Source organism: Cottoperca gobio, chromosome 9, assembly GCF_900634415.1.
Source record: "Cottoperca gobio chromosome 9, fCotGob3.1, whole genome shotgun sequence".
In the NCBI taxonomy this organism is placed as follows: Eukaryota; Metazoa; Chordata; class Actinopteri; order Perciformes; family Bovichtidae; genus Cottoperca; species Cottoperca gobio.
In genome coordinates, this window is record NC_041363.1 from 4471866 (window position 1) to 4490508 (window position 18643).

The following is an 18643-nucleotide window of genomic DNA, read 5'->3' on the forward strand; positions in this document are numbered from 1 at the left end:
TTTGATTTATTGTTGTTCTTATAGTTTAATATATATCTGTGCATCATTTGTTGCCTTTGTGCATTTAAAATTCTGCAAATAAACTTCTCTGACACGCTTCTTATGTCACACGAGCTCCAGCAATTCTGCTCATCCGTGTCATCTGAGAACACAGGTCAAGGTCATTTCCTGAGTCAACGCCACCTCAGGACCTTGTAAGAGTTCTAACAACAGCTCGAGTGTGAATACGAGCAGTCGGGGTGAAGAAGGCCAAAGAAAACTGCTCGCTTGGATTTGAAAACGCTGCAATTCTGCAGAGAAAAGTATTTTTGTAGTACAAAGCACTCTTCTTTCCAGTCAGTGATGCTTTGCAACTAAACAATTAACCATGTAAAGTCCAAAGATTTTTACCCTTTCACTCGCAACATCGCTGCCCGCAATTGGTCAACATGACATTGCCGACATATTGTCAAGTGAGCTCAATCATGAAAAGGAATTATTAAATAAACCAAGAGTAATTTATTTCTGCTGTATTTCACAGTGGTTTGATGAATGGTGCAGGATTAACAATCCTCCCAGAGCTGCGTCATTACCTCAGTACGCACGCACGAGTTGACCCTCACCATACATCCACTAGCGTATGTCATGAAAGGCCATCTTCTTACTTCAATAATCAATGAGGTTTAAAAAGATTACCTGCATTTGTAGACGCCGGCATATTGAAGATCTCGGTTCCTGGCTGACCCGTATCTGAAAGTGGGAACATGCTTTCTTTTTTAAAATTGTATTCTCACACGTCTTCAGGAAACAATTTGGAAATGTGCCGGCTGCCGTGGCGGAGGTCAGACTTACTGAAATCACCCTCATTTCCCACCACCGTCATCTTCTTGATTATCTCCTGTTTCTTTGACCTCACAATAGCCGAAGTGCTCTCGGTCAACTTGCTGAAGAAAGCTGGAGGCTGGGAGGTGTTGGGAGGGGAGCGGGAGCCCATTCTGCAAGAGAGGAGAGCCAGGTTACCGCACAGACTAACGAGGCCTTGTGATATTTCCCATAAGTTACTTGGGTAGTATTGTATGTGTAGTTGGGAAGCAAATATCTGTAGACAGAGAGGTGGTCTGTACCGCTTTAGTGTGCTTTTAAATTCAGTAATCGGCATGTCCAAGCAGCGTTTTCAAGTAACCATCAACACTTCTGCTAAAATATAGCTGTATATAAGATCCTGCTCGTGAGCGACATAGACGTTAACCTACGAGCTATGTCCATCATAAACTGAACATATACAACATGTGGCGATGTAAAGCGATGCGAGCGGTTACCCTTGCTCTCCCTGCTCGTTGGCGTAGGAGACCCCTCCCTGGACTTCAGGTTCAGAGATGGCTCCAGCAGGAGACACTGGTTCAATGCCGTCGTTTGAAACACTGACCGGTGAAGTCTTGGGCTGAAGAGGAGACCTGCAGAGGATCCAATGACATTATGAATGACATCGATCCGACACGGTGAATGAACACAGGGTTAAAGGAATACTTCACTTGTACATCACAAATGGTCGTTTTGTGTGTGAAGTATTCCTTTAAAGACACACATAGCAGACAGACCCGTTCACGTTTGACTGATTCCTACCGGTCTCTGTTGCGTTCTCCGCCATGGCCCTCTGGATATCGGGACCCTTGGGCAGAGTCCTGTGAGGTCGGGGGGAGCTGGGAGGCACTGGGGGGGCGAGTTAAGTCCAGGACAGGAGAGCCATGGTAGCTTTGCTGCTGCTGGCTCTGCCTGGTGTAGTCTTTAGTTATCACCTCCTGGTTACGTGAAGACACATCCCCGTCAGAAATGTGACAACATCGTACGGCAGTGGAGGACAAAGTTTAAAATAAGAAAAAGTACGAGCATCAACATGTACTTGAAGAACAAAGTAAAATGACTCAGAGTAAGATATGTTATACCTGTATTATTATTGATTCATTAATATATATATATATATATATATATATATATATATATATATATAATTACCAGCTGGTAAAGGAGGTTTGTTTTGTTCAGCAGTGTAAAACCACTTAGGAAACGTGCTACATAAATATTAAGCTATATTAGTTGATCTGTTATTGTCCCTTTTGTAACGCAGTGGCTGAGAGAACTTACACTGATGTGCTGAGCCAGGGTGACCACCCTGCCTTTAACTAAGGGGGACGAGGGCTGTTGGCCTGGGGACAGTCTCTCCTCAGACGGAGGACGGTACAGACCGTGTGGCTCCATCTTCTGTTGAGCTGTTGAGGAAACACCAATATGCACACACAAACGCACACACACACATCAAGAGGCACAAATCACATCCACACATGGGTAAAAGTTAGTTTCGTTTTTAGTCCAAGGAGACGCATCTCAAGATCTCTAAACATGTGCTAATGAGAACGTGCATAATCAGGAACAAGATGGTTGTGCAGTTTAAACATTTCATGTAGCATCTGCACATGAACGCTCAAAGCTTTCCTACTATGTGACAAGTGTGTGACAAGCTACTTCAGACCTTTAGGCTGATATATATATAATGCATGCAGACCAAGCAGGCCTAACTGTGACCAGAAATAATGCTACTACTGAACTGGCTTTGCATCAGTGACTCATAAATGAAGAGTCACAGAAAGTCACTTTATAATAGACGCACTCAAGACCCTGTGTTTCCACTCTGAACAGATTAAAAAAAGAAAAAAGAAAATGCCTTAGAGACCAGCAGAATACAAATGCATGTAATGTATGCTATGAATACTAACTAAGACCCATTCATGGTTAGCCATGAACATAGGAACTCATTATCGAACCATTGTGTGGGAGCCTAGGAGCCTATTTCAAGTCTTGCACTACAGTATTAATCTCAGGAGTGGATGACGTAAATTGAGCGCGGGGGGCAGCACTGACTGTATGGACTCCCAGAGAGGACGAGTCCCCTAAAGGGACAGGATGCTGTGGTTTTTGTTGTTAGCTAGCAACGACAGAAGAGACTCTGGGTTCATGTCAACAAAAAGCGTACAATAGCCAGCATTTCCCTCGTGGCCCTGTCTACTAGTTTGTGAATGCATAGCAACATCAATAAGTCTGTGTGGCGGTCTTGTCTGTGTTGAAATGCATGCTTCCTGTTGACTTCTTATTTTTGAATTAACCTCACAACACACATGCAGTTGTCACCCGCCCTACAGGCTTGTAATACACGTGACACATTGCTCTACAGCAGAAAACAAAATCACATTCCAAATGACGGACAAACTCCCCGAGGTTTGATTGAGAGAGATGTGTTGAGCGTTTGGCATGTGTGGAAAAAAATTAAATAAAAATAATCAGCATAAATTACAGTGAGCCATAAATAGGAACATGCAGAGATTTGGGGGGGGCAGAAGCTGCAGAACCCCTCTCCCCACGCCCCTCCCCTTTCCCACCCTCCTCCTGTGCCACAGTGCGCCTGGGACCCCAGGGAGCGTCAGTTTGGTGGTTGGTAAGGCTTTCAATGCATCTAACAAAAAAAGGGAGCGTCACTAAATCTCTTCTTCCCTTTAGTCCTCTGGGTTACATGTGGTCGTTGTCCAAAGCAGTGCCCAGCAGTGTTTTAACACGCTTCTGAACATCTACAGGACATGCAGCAGTGAGCCCCCGCATGTATAAAGTGATTAAAGTGTTTGAGTTACAGGCAGCCTCGTTTAACATGGGATAGAAGAGCCTCCTGCCGTGAAATGCCTTTCAAGTGTCTAAAATATTCTCGCCATGCCCACTTGCATGTGGTGAAATATTCTGTAAGCAGCCGAATGGGAGGGAGGAGGGGGGGGGGGGCCACATGTTAAATTCACATCCTCTACGAAAAGAAAATGAAAATTAAGCAGCGAAGGATGTTCTGCCTTAATGTCCCAACATCTTCAGCTATCTTTAAATTACACCTTAAAGGACACCTAGGATCTTCTTCATGGAAAATTAAATATGTTGTTAGCCATTAATATTGTATTAACGCCTCTTCTCATTTAATCCCAGGTCCAATTTGGACCGGCTAGAAGTTTAGTTTTCCAGATGGCACCCATGGTGGCCTTTAAGTTTGTGAAGAAAAACTAATAATACAACTGGAAAAAAAGCAAAAGTATAGCATTGAAGGAAAATAAAATGTAAATGAATTGGGCTGATTTGATAATGCCAACCACCACAGCGTGCAATAGGCCACAGACTGACGGGGAGGGTCTGGGTGATGAGGGGGACCCTGGGATCCAAAGCGTCTTACCATCAGTGGCGCTGCTGGCAACAAGCGAGCCCGTCTCTGCCATCCCCGTTTCACAAGAAATTTGACGCATAATAATCGCGTTTATGAAGTTGGCCGCAGTCATGGTGGTCTTACCGAGTGCTCGGAGCTCTTGTTCCTGAATGGACATCTGTTTGTTTTGAGTCTTTTCCCTACTAGGTGTACCGCCTTCTCCACGGCCAGGAGGGTTATCCGACTGGGGAGGCAGCAGGTGCTGGGGCCGGCCTGAAGCCGAGGGATAGGAACCTTGGTACATTCCTCCTGGGCTGGGGCAGGACAGCTTGGGGTCAGATTTACTGGAGGGCCCGTGCTGGTCCTGCATGTGCTTGGGTAGACCGCTCCGGTTCTTGCCTCCATCGCGACTCTGCTCTTTGCCTATATTTGAGTCCATGGCAGGTGGGTAGGCCTCAGGGGGCACACCTGTCCTTTGGAGGTGGCCAGGGTAACCTTGGTAGCGGGCCGGCCCTGAGGACATGGACCTGGCAGGCCAAACAAAGCACACTTAGTAAACAAACAAAAAACAATGTTCTCCTTGCTCTGAACACAAAACGGAACTAACCGAAACACAGAAGAGCTGGGGTGTTCGCTGACAGAAAGAGTCTTTCCCCCAGTGTTGTGCAGGACACTTGGCCTCTGCTGCACGTTCTCCTGGGGGCGAGGGGACACTGGGGAGTGCTGGTGGATGTACGGTTGGGAGGAAGGTCTCACGCTGCTGCTACTGCTCGCCAAGCTGTGCTCCGTCCCTGAGAGGCACCAAGAGATTCATTTCATTTCACAAACTACATTGGGCTGCCAGTTGCTTTTAACTTGCACATGAAGATGATAAACACGATCTGCTTCACACCTGGTCTCCAGATGGGGGCATGCTCCACATTTCCAAGAGACCCGCCCTTCTCTCTGTCTCTCTCTCTGTCCCGGTCCCTCTCCCTCTCGCGGTCTCTCTCCCGCTCTCGTTCTCGGTCGCGTTCACGGTCACGCTCCCTCTCTCTCTCCCGCTCTCTGTCCCTCTCCCGGTCCCTCTCCCTCTCTCTGTCACGGTCGCGGTCTCTTTCACGCTCGCGCTCTGAAGGTGCACCTTGCATCTTGTTCATGTGCGAGGACCCAACTGTACAGAAGAAACAAAGAAAGGTTAGAAAAACCAGAAGATTCGATCTGCAGGCGAGTTTTCTCGTGCGAACTGAACTGTACCAGGTGAGATGGGAGAGGTGGTGTAAGGCCTGCCAGGGAAGGCGGTGCTTCCCCCGGGGATGTAAGTGATGCGATCCATCGGGGAGCCGGCTGCCCCAGCAGAGGGAGGGACCAGGACAGGTAAGTGTGGCACCTGAGAAAGATCGATGATCCCTAGGGGACACAAATAGAAGGAGGTTAAAGAAGAACCCCGATAGCTGCTCGCAATAAACACTGCGTCCACATCACACGCTATCATATAATGTGATGAATAGTCTAATACTAAAACAACCAACTTCTCAACGATTACAAAGCACTAAAACAGGAGAATACTGTTCAGCTCCGTCTGAAGGTGAAGCTCGTGTGATGTCTGTGCTGCGAGAGTTTACAGTTGTGCTGTTGACATTAACACCTTTAAAAGAACACAACCCAAGACAAATATCAGTTAGTGTGCGTGTTGTCAGGTCAGCCTTACCACGTGGGGCCGCAGAGTAGGGCATAGGAAGAGGCTGGTCTCGTGGAGTAAGGCCCCTCAGCAGGTCTGAGCGCTGGGCGGCCATGGCAGCAGCTGCAGGCCACTGGTGCATCTGCTGCGAGGTGATGTAGTCATTGAGCAGCGTCTGGCGGTTCTCCAGGGCCGCAGTGTCGGGAAAGCCACGGATGAGGTAGGGGTAGGGATGAGGGTACGCCGGGTTGGGCGCTAGGTGGCGAGGCAAGTAGTAGGCGGCTGTGTATGAAGAGGAAGAAATGTCTGTCATTCATATTGGATATAATTACAAATCAAAATGTTTTCACGTGTATTAATCAGACGTCTTCTCAGGACTGTGTGGGCGAGTACAGACGGGGCTTGATTAATATGTTCCTCTCTTCACGTGTCAGGCTGGACAACTGCTTTTCTGAACACACTCTCGCTGCACCAACACAAAGGCCTCAATAAAAGGCAAGGCAGCATCTTGCGGTAGACCCAGCCCACCCTCGATGTAGCAGAGGTTTGATCAGGTGAGAAGAAGTGACACCACCTGAGAACATGACTGTGGATGTACCTGGGTCAATGGGGATGCCACGGGGCAGCGACGCAGGATCGAAGGCTATGGGGATTTGACGGTACACTTCTGCAGCCCCAAGACCCTGCAGCAGACGCTCATAGGTCTGTTGATCTGGAACACCTTGGAGTGGTGATTTGGTGGCATTCATTTCCCTGGGGGTCGGTGTGGATTTACGCTCCTGAGGCGGATTCTTACCTGGAACCTGGAGCAAAAACAAGGAAACAAAAATCCTTTAAATGTGCAGCCTTGGTGGAGTAAAGGATGAACCATCTTGTTCTTAGACATGTCAGCTGTTTGGACTGTATGAGACCCACCATCATGCTGCCTTTGGCTTGCCTCCCTGGACAGAGGGGAGCCACGATGCGAAGTCCCAGGGTAAGGGGCTCTTAAGGCGGCTTTGTCCTCGTAGCCCACTGGACTATGATGGGACTTGCTTCCCTGCTCTGACCCTAGTGTAAGGGGAGAAGAGCGGGCGATAGTGCTGGCTGTACTGACCACGGCACTGGGCCGGCCTTTTGGTGCCTCTTCGTAGCGGCTCCTCTCCATGTGGGAGGGTGCATTGTGGTAGGAACGTGGTGAACTGGCTATAATGGAGCGGACATCATGACGTTTCCCTGAACCAGCTGCTTCCTGCTTCATGGGTGTTCCCTGAAGAGAAGCACGACAGGAATTAATCAGTTAAGTGTAGAGAGGGCCAAACATCAAGGATTGAACGTCCTCTGCGTGTCTGTACCTGTGCTATGATGCCCTCCTTGCCAGGCTGTCTGAGCTCCTCCCTGGGAATGAGGTGGATTGAGCGCCCACCCTCCTTCACCGTAGGCACCATGCCCTTCATTGGGTCGGAAAGAGAACCGGGCCCGCGGGGTGGGGAGCCCTCTCTTTTCATCTGCTTAGCCTCCCTCCTCAGGTAGCCATCTTGAGGGTCCAGATGACGAGGTATACCTGGAAGCACATTTAAATCACGTCAATCATATTTCTTCTTTTAACAACAGTGGGCAGCATATTTATTCCCCCCCCCCAGAATGGTACCGAGTAATGGAGAAACAGACAGGAAAGACAGTAAGAATGATTCTGACAGTATTATATCAGATCAGCTGAACCAGCAGGGGTTCTGAGAGCAGCGTCACCCACTACTATCTCTTGGCAGGATGAGACAAGATGGTTATCTGACTTTACAGTAACCAGATAAATCTGAATATAAACATGCCAGCAGGGGGGTGAGTTCTGGTAAACGGGCACAAGAGAAAAGCTGTGTTATGTATATATATATGTCACTTTGATCTGCTATGCATACTTCACCCCCTCAAACTGTGATTGGTAAAACAATGTCAGCCTGTTTCTCCTCCAGTGTCATCAGAAAACACACAAATCTTTCCTAAATGTACATTCAGCCAGAGATTAGATTTAGACATAAATGATGATATTAAGGTTTTTACCAGAAACACAGCCCAGTGAAGTATAAAATAAAAGTCTCCCAGCAAAGGGGAATGAGAGTCCTACCTTGTGAGATGGAGCCACGGATGTGATGAGCATCCTTGTAAGGTGCGTGGTGTGGACTGTCCCTATCATGAGGCATGGCTCGACCAATCAGACCTGAGGTAGGGGGGGGGGGGGAAGAGCAGTGACATGTAACACTGTGGTGAATGAGTTCTTCAGTCAATAATGAGAGTTGTGATTAAACGAGGGTGAAACAGGCGTTTATCCAGCAGCCCTGTGTGGGGTGGCAGAGGGTCTCTCACCTTCACAGTTGGCAGCAGACAGTGAATCCCTCATAGGCAGACCTCTAGAGATGCCGCCCTCCATAATGTCATAAGGACGCTTCAGGCCTAGAAGTTCCCCAGATTGCCCGAGGCCTCGGCCCTCATCTTTAGGGGTCTGAGAAGCTGGGCCTACAAAGGACAGTCTTAGTTTAGAGATCTAATGGCGTGCTGCAGGAGTCCTACGACCTGGAAATGAGTTTGCATTTTGTGCCTGACATAAGGTCTGTGGTTAAAACAAGGTTAAGATATTACAACGTCTTGTTCTACGACATGCGTGAAAGTAAATCGTAAAATATAGTGCAGCCAAACTGATGTACTCACGGTCATAAGTGAGAATGTGCCCACTGATGCCTTCATAGACCACATGGCCTTTGGACAGCGCCTCATCCCGTTCCCTCTCAGCTCGGCTAGCGCTGTCCTCTGTGATCAGACGGGTGATGGTTCCCTTATACAGCACGTCAGCCGGTGTCCCCTGTGGCGAAGAGAGGAGACACACCTGCACTTTACCATGTCCTTGTGCAGAAGTGGCTGTTCTTAAGGAAAAGCCTAAGTTTCAAATCGTGGCAAGGATCAACGTCACACAAAATCCAGCCAGGCAGCACCGGGCTATGTGGCACTCCCAACAGGCTCCTCCTTTATAGTATTATGGTAGAGCTGACCAGTGTCAGAGACTGGGAATAGTCTTTGTTTTTCTACTTTAAGGATCGTTGAGTGTGTTTGCTACAATGGTGACACTGATCCAAATAAAATAAATATCAAACAAGCAAAACAAACACAGCTGTGTAGTGCATACCAAGTAGTGCTCTCTGAAGAAGCGGAGGTGCAACAATAAATGACAGCAGGCTTAGTTAAAACCTTGAGTCACATCACTCGTACCCTGAGTATGAGTCACATGTCAGCAGCGAGAGAGCGGGGTGGGCGGTTGAGTGGGAGACACTGTGTGCCTGAGATCACATTTCTTGTCTATTGGTTGCAGCTTTTCCAAGAAGACACTGTTGAAGGCTACACTGGAGGGGTTATGTTTACAGGATCAGGTGGCACTGGCCAAAGCAGTCCTCATCTACTCCCTAAAAAAAGTGCAACATTGCCATTATCTGGGTGCTTATCTAGCTGCGAGCTTAACAAACAAATGAGCCGTCCCTTGACAACGGCACCGATTATGCTTTATCTAATCCATCATGGTGGATAACAGCTCCCTCAACCCTCGTTTCCTCTTGTATGCCAGTTGGATGTGATATTACAGTGAGCGTATCAATGACTGGGTTTATCCAGAAGAAAATAAATAAAAAAGGGAACAGAGTGTACATGTTGCTAGGGTGCAGGGTTGCAAAGGGAGGGGGGAATTAACTTTAAAAAAACAGTACAATGCACGTTTCGGTTAAAAGTAAGGCCGTTTAATTGCATTGTGAGCCTTCAGCAGCACCGTCTACTCATTCATTCTTTATTGAATATTCATTGAGTTCATTTTAAACCCTAAGTTTGCACACAGCCCAACTTGTAGCACCGTTCCCTATGAGTTAACACGCCAAAACTCACCACATGGCACATTTCACACGGTATGCATTAGACAAATGAATGGATTTATTAAGCAAATGAATGGATTACGTCTGCTGATGATATGGTTGAAAGGATTAGTTTGCATATAACATGGTTAATACATCCTGCCCTGAGCAGATAACCCCTATATTTCAATTGTATTCCCATGGAAAGTCTCTACCTTGAATATTCCTGGAATTCTGAAAGCCTGCTCGGATGACAGTGACACTCTGCGCTGCCGTTATGTCACAGCAGCATCTGTTCTCTCTTTTATCATAAGTACACAAAGCCCAGTTTCACTGCTAGTTTGACGGACGTGGCTTTAAACACTACGGGCCAAATGACAGAATCGATTTGGGCGAAAATGAGTGTTAACCATCAGAAATGCGGGAAATGAAAAATACCAGCCAGTCTGTGTACCAGCCGTGTTACCGCCATGAACCTTCACACAGTCAGTTTCAGTTCACTATTCACAACCAACGGCCTCATGTCGAGGCAAATGGCATTAACCTGCCTGCACAGTGATCTAAGAGGAAACACTTGGCCAAATATAATATTATATATAATAACAAGTCTCTCCTAAACCTGCATAAAGGTTCATTGACACTAGATCATTTTTAAACTGCCTAATTTAAATCAATTTCAGAGGTTGTTCAGAGGTTCTCCATATAAAAAGGGAAGAGAGCTGTGTGCCAGTTGTCTGTCGTAATGCACAAATGTGAACACTGTCAGCAGAATATTCATAACGCCCACATTAGGATTGCCACACCCTACACAGCGATAACACACTGCACATTTAGGGGATTCTGTTACACATAGTGGTGGGGGGATTATCTTTAGATTAGCAGCCTGAGAATATTCTGAAGAGAAACAGGAAGGACTCCCTCCGTCGAAACATTCTGCTGTTCTGAGCTCACCTGGGTGATGGAGCCCCCTCGGTAGGAGATTGGGGAATCTGGATGCATTCTGGGCCCTGGGATGCCCTTAGTGATACTACCCCCCTGCACAGCTGGAATAGAACCTGTGAATGTAGAAAGAAAAGAAGTGTTAAGAGTAGTTGAAGTGGAACACGATGCAAACTGTCATTGGGAAAAGAAGTGTGCATGTAAAAGCCTGGGAGCATGGGTGCAATCAAAGCTACAGGTGGTTTTGATCAGCGTCTGCAGTCTTAAATGTATTTACCGTATACTTTTTAATTCTTATTTTTGGTCTAAACACGACTGATGTAAGAGTGAAAACTGTGTTGAGGCACTCCTGGCAGTAATTACAGCTTTCAGTCTTCTTGAGTTTGCATCTAGTAGCTTTGCACACATGCAGTTTCTCCAATTCGTCACATCCTCTCGAGCTCTTTCAGATTAGATGAGCTTCACTTAACTCCCCACCGATTTACAATTGAGATTTAGTCTGGGCCGCTCAAGTACGTTTAGAGACTTGTCCCAAAGTCCCTCCAGTGTGGTCCTTGCTGTGTTTGCCTCAGGTCACTGTCATGCTGAGGAGGTTAATCTTTTCAGCATGACAGTGCTGAACAAACACATGTGGGGAAACTCATGATTTGACTTCATTATTCGAAATGTAATCGGTTTCAAATCGATCTGTGATGCAAACCTGGAACGAGTGGAAATATTGTCCAAGACACGCTTCACCCACTATGAGAATGAGGAGAAATGCAGGAACAAGGCACCAAAATCACTTTACTGTATAAGGAAAGCAAATAAAAAGACACCCACCACGTCCAGAATCATGAGGCGACCCCTGTGTGGACATGCTGTCGGCCTGAGAGGACGAGCTGCGAGGGGACAACTGCTCCTGCTTTATCACGGGGAAAGGACCTCCTGTGTGGTGCGGAAGAGTTCGGGGAAAAGAAAGGGACACACAGAGAGACGGTAATGAGGAGACGTGTCTATGCGGATGACAGAAGTGGATGCCAAATTACAGGAAAGGAAAATTGAAGTGCATTAGTCCCTCCGCAATTTCACTCACCCACTTTCCTCTGATCTATCCAAGACAACCCCATCTGTGTGGGGGTCATCTTCCCGTGGTCCAACCCGTGAGCTGGGCTGTGCAACTGCACTGGAGTGCCCTGAAGAAACGAGTATTAGGTCATCGTGGTATTTTTTGATATTGTCGCGAAATATCCAAGTTTGTTACTAAGATTGTATTTATTTTTTTACAAACGATAATAACGTCTGTGACTATGCGTGTGGGGCTTTACCTGTGTGATGGAGCCTCCCGGCTTGTTGGAGGAAATGAGAGGCGGAGGCTCCGGCATCGTGAGGGGTCTCACTGCTGCGAGCCTTCCACTGTCCTGGGGCAGATTGGGGAGTGAGGGGTGGCCTGTTTGCTGGAACGCTGGAAGGCAGGAGAGATTATGGAGGTTTTGTTCAAAGCTACCGTAACACAGTATACGATACATTTTACAACTGAGGCGTGTTAAGAATATAAAAGGTAGTACAGAGCAGTTAACGAAAACTATAACTAAATATGTTTGTCAACAACCTTTTTCCATGACAGACGACACGATAACGAGTTTTAACAGTCGTCACAACGGTGCTACTGTGATGCATAACGTTTGTGCTTTGCAGGTCGGGTTCAGGTGATTGATTAACACATGTTTGCATGTTGGGCAGTGCAGATTGGCTCTCTGGCCAGGAGATATCAGATAATGATAAGATGAAACCTAATCTGAAATAAGTTTGATTAAATGATTGGTGTTGGCTTCATATTCTCATCTAAAATAGCTGCCAAAATGAACTCTGAAACTGAGACTCACAGTTGAAGTGGAGCAGGTGCTGGTCGTGACTGATCTTGACCATGTCTCGTGGGGACATGGGATAGGGGGAGAGAACAGGTCGACCCAAGTTGGAGGTCCTCAGGTCATCAGGGCCCAGTGCCTGCTTCTTGGCTTCGCCGTGCGGAGAGAAAGCCCGGGACTTTTCTGCAACAACAACACACAAAGTCAGGACCAAAAGGCTCAACACTCAGGCAGACCTCCACTAATCCAAGAAGCTGTCCTGCAGCAGCCGCTCACTGTTGTCGACAACAACAATTGTCATCAACACCAATGTGATTGTTGTCTATGAGCACATAGAACCCCTCACGCCACTTCCCAGCCAGAGTGATAACAACACTGAATTAATACGCCAACATACACAACAAGCTGCTGCTAATATTTATTGTACACACAGTAAAAATCTAACAGAGGAGGTGATCACCCTGCAGTGTGGTTAAGGTGTAATTAAAAAAGGGAATGGTGTGGCAAGGGGTGAACCTACTTAATCCCTGCAGGAGGGTCAGTAACCACCTCTCGTTGCCTTCCAGCTCTGAAGGGACACAAACACACCACAGATCATCGCACCTCACAGATTTTCCTCTCTCACACAAAAAGCTGCACTAACTACATTAACACTTTACTACTATTACAACATGGTGTGACTTTTGTTTTAGCCAACAGCCACATGCTAGTAAATATGTACACCTGCCTCTGTGTCAGGCACTCTATAAAAAGAGCTTTTTAAGCCTTTTTCTTTGCTAACAAAATGCATGAAGAAGTGGCCGCTGTTCACAGCTGCTGCGCCCAGTTGGTTACAGAAGACCGGTCTTCGTCAGGAGTGTTGCTAAGAGTCTTCCTCTGCGCTCAGATTCACATTCCACACCTTCACAGTGCAATGAACTAGACTATATTCCCTTCTGGGTCAATAGCGATATCAGATCATTTATCAGTTCCCTCTCCACGAGTGTCCCAGAAACACTTGAACACCCTAAACACTAGAGAACGCAGACTCAAGGTTACAGCACGTGGCGCGGACCAACTAAGTAAAACTAGATCAAATGCTCCTAAAACCGCATTAATGTGCAGCAATTTCGTTAACCTCCATTTTCTTTTTGAACCTTTCAGGATCCCTCGTTTACATTGTCGGTCTTCTTCTCATGATTCCATTTATCCAACTTTAGCAATGTACCGTGTTATACACACACGTACACACGGCCTACAGAAGAGAAACATTAGGGATCGTGCAGCAAAGAAAACTACGGCATGGGGAAAAAGACAAATGCTGGAAATTGTGAGAGGGGTTCCTATATTTGTACAAAACATCATAAACGTGTCTAAATACTGTCTGACAGCGACGGGACACTCTGGTGATTTATCAGCTACTTTGATTTGATAAGAAACAAAAGGTAGTTTTCTTTCTGTCGTGATGGAGGTGTGCGTACCATCCTTGTCGCTGGTGGAAGGGGCTGCGCGGGCGAATACGAGGACTGCTGCTGTGAAGAGCCTCTCTGTCTCTTTCTGCCTGCAAGTTGTAAGGCTGCTGCTTGCCCGGCTGGCCTGAGAGCTGCTGCTGCTGCTGCTGCATTTTGATGTCCTGAGAGGACTCCCCATGAGCCATGGTGATCTGTTGCTGGTACAAAGCTAGAGCATGGGGGGGCAGCAGTGACTTGCCACCTCCACTCCGCAGACCGCCCTGCATGGAGGCATCTGGCATCTACGCACAGGATGAGAGGAAAAGAAATGAAGGTTATAATCACACCGCATATGTAACACGTGCCCACTCGTATCTGGCATTTGACATATGGTTAGCCACAAACGGTATCTGATAAACATGATAGCAAATGAACATCTCTTGTTTCCTGGTAAGCTAAAGGGATCTCATTTCTTCTCCACAAAGCAATCTCGCCCATCATCTTCCATCTGGCTGGTTTATTTTATACAGATATGACTTACCAATTTCACCTGCTATACTGTTATCTCTGTACGCAGAGTGACCTGGATAGCATTGATACCACTGCAGTGGAAGAGTGTGTGTATGTGTGTGTGTAGTGTGAGTCAAATCAGTTTTCTGTTACAAAAACACTACCTGGGTCAAAGACACTTTCCGGAGCCTGATATGCTCTTCACATAACTGTTGTGTGATGTATGAGGGGAACCATTAAAAACACACACACAGAGACCCACAACGTGGAACTAGTGACTCACAATAGGTGGAATAGCAGCAGCCCTCTGCTTGAGCTGTTTCAGGTCCATGGGCTTCTGCATTGCGGAGGATATCACTCCATCATGAGCGTAGTTCAGGAGACTTGGCCGTGGAGAAGTTATTCTACACACACACACACACACACACACACACACACAGAAAAAGGTTAGTGCTTTATCTTATTCGCTTTGCCCACTTGAGCTCAAATACAACATTGCATTAGATTTATTCCTTTCTAGAAAAAGAAAAACACCTCAGAGGTTCTGATTGTGTTTCCTTCCCACATGCCAGCCCACAAGAGACACACACAGTCACACACGCTGCCTCGCTTAAACAAGGTATTTAAGTATTCATATAAGTGAAAAAGAATACATGGGATATGTGTGTACGCGTGGGATATATGTAGGATGTGTGTTGACAGAGCCGACGGTGGAAACGAATTACGAGTAAAAATCCATATCCATGTCTCACACATCTGTCGCAAGCACACAATACACTCTGAATCACAGTCGGACACACACTTTGGTGCACAACAACACCAAAGTGCGCACACACACACACACACACACACACTATCCCTTTGTTTGCTTTGGCAGAGAGGGCAGCTTTTCCCCCGGCTCTGCCAGTACATGCAGTCTGCTGTCATGGAAAAAATTGAACAAATACCGTGCAAACAAAACTAATCACTCCTCCCACGCACTTTGACACCCATTTGATATATATGTGGGTGTATTTATATATATATATATATTATATACACACACACACACACAGTAAATATATATTCTCATTCATACAAAGTACAAATAAAATCTCTGGTTGATAGAAAAGAGCAGCCTGCGGTGTACACACAAGTGGCTTGCCAAATATGGCTTCCCTGCTGTACAGTGTAGCTAGGCAACTAATAACAGTTCAAAACCATTGCTGCTGTTCTTCTGATGTCTGATGTGGTAGACTAGAGAAGTAGGACACCTAGCAAACCACTGCTCAGAAACCAGAAGCCCTTTCACACTAATAATCTCGAGCAGGCCCAACGATGTCATTGATAAATCAAAAACAAGATTATTTGTATATTTTAAAAACACAATACAACTTCCAGTGTATCTCTTGCTACACGCTCTCACCTGTTCTTGTCTGGGTTGTCTGTCTCCTCCATTTCATCAGCGCTGCAAGTGGCACTAGAGTCACTGTCCCCATGGGAACCTGTTTTAGGTAGATGGTCCTTCTTGGAGCTCTTGGTGGAGCTTATTACTTCCTCCATCTCTGCAGTAGGAGGTTTTTTATCTATGGCATCGCTGGGTGGTGTTGGCTCTTTGTTGGGCTCTCCTATCTCAGTCTTTATCTCCTGCTTGATGGATGATTCTGCATCTTCCTTGAGTGGAGGTTTCTCATCTCCACCCTGGCCCATGTCTGACCCGGACGCCTCCTTGTCCCCGGCGGTGGAGCTGGCCTTTGACCTGCTCGAGCCTTCCTCCTTAGCCTTGCTGTCCTCTGATGAGTGTGGCGAGGGCAAGCTCTCTGTGTCAGAGCTGTTGTTGGCACCACCTTGCAGAGCACAAAAGGAAACCCATCAGAAGACAAGACCGGGCTAATACTGTAAATCGTGTTATATCTCTTTGTTCCTATTTCATTTATCTCCCCCCCCCCCACATCTCTTTCTAAACCAGATTCTTCACAGTGCCAGTCTTCTACCTAATCAGGTTTCACTGTACAATAAGGAGCAACACAAAACCAATTGGGATGATGGACGAAATCCCCCGGGGCTTCAGCGCTCTAGTGCAGTCTACACAGTCTACTTCCATCAACAAACTACAGCAGGATTTTCAGGACGCTCTTATGTTTGTCATTGCAGAATAAGATTCTTCAAGCGAACAGTGAGCTGCTTACATTACATACACTCAGCGGCCATTTTATTAGGTGTACATTTACACTCTAATGCAATCCAATACAACAGCTCAGCCTCATTCTGCCATTACAAAGGTAATGTTCCCGTTTGATCGACACAGTCAGAGGTATTCATTCAACGATATGTGTTGAACTGCATTACATTGAGGTGTCTCTAATGTTTTACCTTTAAAGATTCATAATGCTCAAAAAGATAAACTTTTATTTTGGTAGTTGTGAGTGCTGTACCTTCTCCATCTTCAGGGGCCTCCTCTTCATTGCCACTGGCTCCTGAGCCCTCCATCTCCTCCTCCTCTGCTGTATACGGGACACTGGTCTCCTCATTCTGCAGGGCTTTGCACCTACGGCGGGCCTTTCGCTCTTTCTCCTGGGTCAAAACAAACAAACACTAAATAAAAAAAGCCTGGTGACCAAACAATCTTCAGATCCAGAAGAAAACCAGAAACAATCTTGTTGTACAAAGAAGCACGAATGATTCACAAAAAGTGTCCCGGTGCGTACCGATTTCATTTTATGCTGCTGCAGAATCTCATCCAGTTTCTGCCTCTTCTTGTAGTTGAAGTAGAAGTTCTTGCACTGTGACACGGTTTTCGATCCCACCATCTTGGCGATGGCGGACCAATTCCTACCATACTGGAGAAGGCCTGGAATGAACAGATGGACAAGCAGAGGGATTAGAATAGGACAAGAGCAAAGACGGCCAAACATGGTTGACAACGTGTCGTTTCATGACGACGTCTCCACTCCCAAACCAAATGATATTCTCCATGCGGTTGTGAAAAAAAAGATTCAAGCTGTACAAAGTGCACTTGTTGTAAAGATTGTAAATGTAGTGGTTGTTTCTGGTTTACACCATCATCAATATCTCCAACCACATTCTCTTCAAGTGCACAGTATGGAAGTCTCTCTATGGCAAGTCAATAAACATCTGTCTCCATAAAGCTGTCAGAACTGTAGCACAGCCTGGGAGTTTAGTTCACAATGCAACATGGACGCAGTTCGGGATGGGGCGATATAGCTGATTACGGTGAACGGGCTTTATTGGGATGATCGTGAATATCCTTCACCAGTAACTTGAAAAAGCTGAAGCAACTTCAACGTCTGTTTTCTGTCCGTTCTTACTTGGCCCAAAATCAAATTGCATTTGTCGTTTAATAAAGTTGGATTAAATTGAATTGAGCAGCTATAATGGTAGAGAAGTGAAACATAGAGCTGGATTCTTTTATTAATACAGGAATTATCTTCTTAATGTTGCTTCTTTTTTTATTATTTGTTTTATTTATGCAGGCTGCCCTTATTTTAAAATGTCGTATTAATGTCCCATTTGTTATGCTTATTTGATTACAGTACGTTTCAGTGCCATTTTAAGAGTTTTAAAGCATATATTGATAATTATCTGGATAACATCGTGAATCTAATTTTTGTCCAGGATAATCGGGACATGAACATTTTTATATCGTCCCATGCCTAGACACTGTCCCGCTCTTCCAGGAGCAGCGTGGCTTGACGCCATATGCTTCCTAAGTAGAGACAGCGAGAGAAATACAGAGTGATGGAATAAGAGAGAGGTAGTGTGTTGGCTGAAACGTCAGTCATACCAATGACATCACCAACGCCCCCAACTGGGGTCACTCAGTGTCATATTCTGACTGACTTTGATGTGACCCAGTTCCAAGAAACCCTGGTCCTTTACTCAGTCAACCACATGATTGTGCCTTACACAAGAGTCTACAGGCACCCTCTGGGCCAGAGCGATGATATATCGACCTGTCATGAAACACGCACACATACGCACAACCGCTCGGTGCATGTGTGCTAAAAGAAGAGAGGTTAAGAGCAGTCGGTGTGTACACGAAAGTGAGTGAGAAAGAGAGATAGTGTAGAATTTGCTCTGGTGTTTCCCCCCCCACCAGAGTCTGCTGTTAGCTAAAGGCAGCTCATTAACAGTGTGTGTTGTAAGAGGCTTAGCTTACACCACCCACTTGTTTCCTGTGCCAGCTTGAC

At 46.2% G+C, this 18643-nt stretch overlaps 1 protein-coding gene across 1 annotated transcript in view; it reads right to left on the minus strand.

Moving 5' to 3' along the window:
* ncor2 (nuclear receptor corepressor 2) overlaps positions 1-18643 on the minus strand; it is a 78124-nt gene that overhangs the window by 2260 nt on the left and 57221 nt on the right. Inside the window, 28 exon segments of the mRNA XM_029439017.1 lie at positions 676-729; positions 832-974; positions 1299-1433; positions 1603-1778; positions 2122-2246; positions 4235-4731; positions 4812-4995; positions 5097-5357; positions 5441-5593; positions 5895-6146; positions 6463-6667; positions 6766-7113; positions 7199-7407; positions 7966-8058; positions 8205-8354; positions 8547-8697; positions 10679-10782; positions 11489-11593; positions 11742-11841; positions 11974-12110; positions 12532-12696; positions 13034-13081; positions 13974-13995; positions 13997-14245; positions 14737-14857; positions 15859-16279; positions 16868-17006; positions 17141-17283. Of these exon segments, the coding sequence (XP_029294877.1) occupies positions 676-729; positions 832-974; positions 1299-1433; positions 1603-1778; positions 2122-2246; positions 4235-4731; positions 4812-4995; positions 5097-5357; positions 5441-5593; positions 5895-6146; positions 6463-6667; positions 6766-7113; positions 7199-7407; positions 7966-8058; positions 8205-8354; positions 8547-8697; positions 10679-10782; positions 11489-11593; positions 11742-11841; positions 11974-12110; positions 12532-12696; positions 13034-13081; positions 13974-13995; positions 13997-14245; positions 14737-14857; positions 15859-16279; positions 16868-17006; positions 17141-17283 (4890 nt within the window).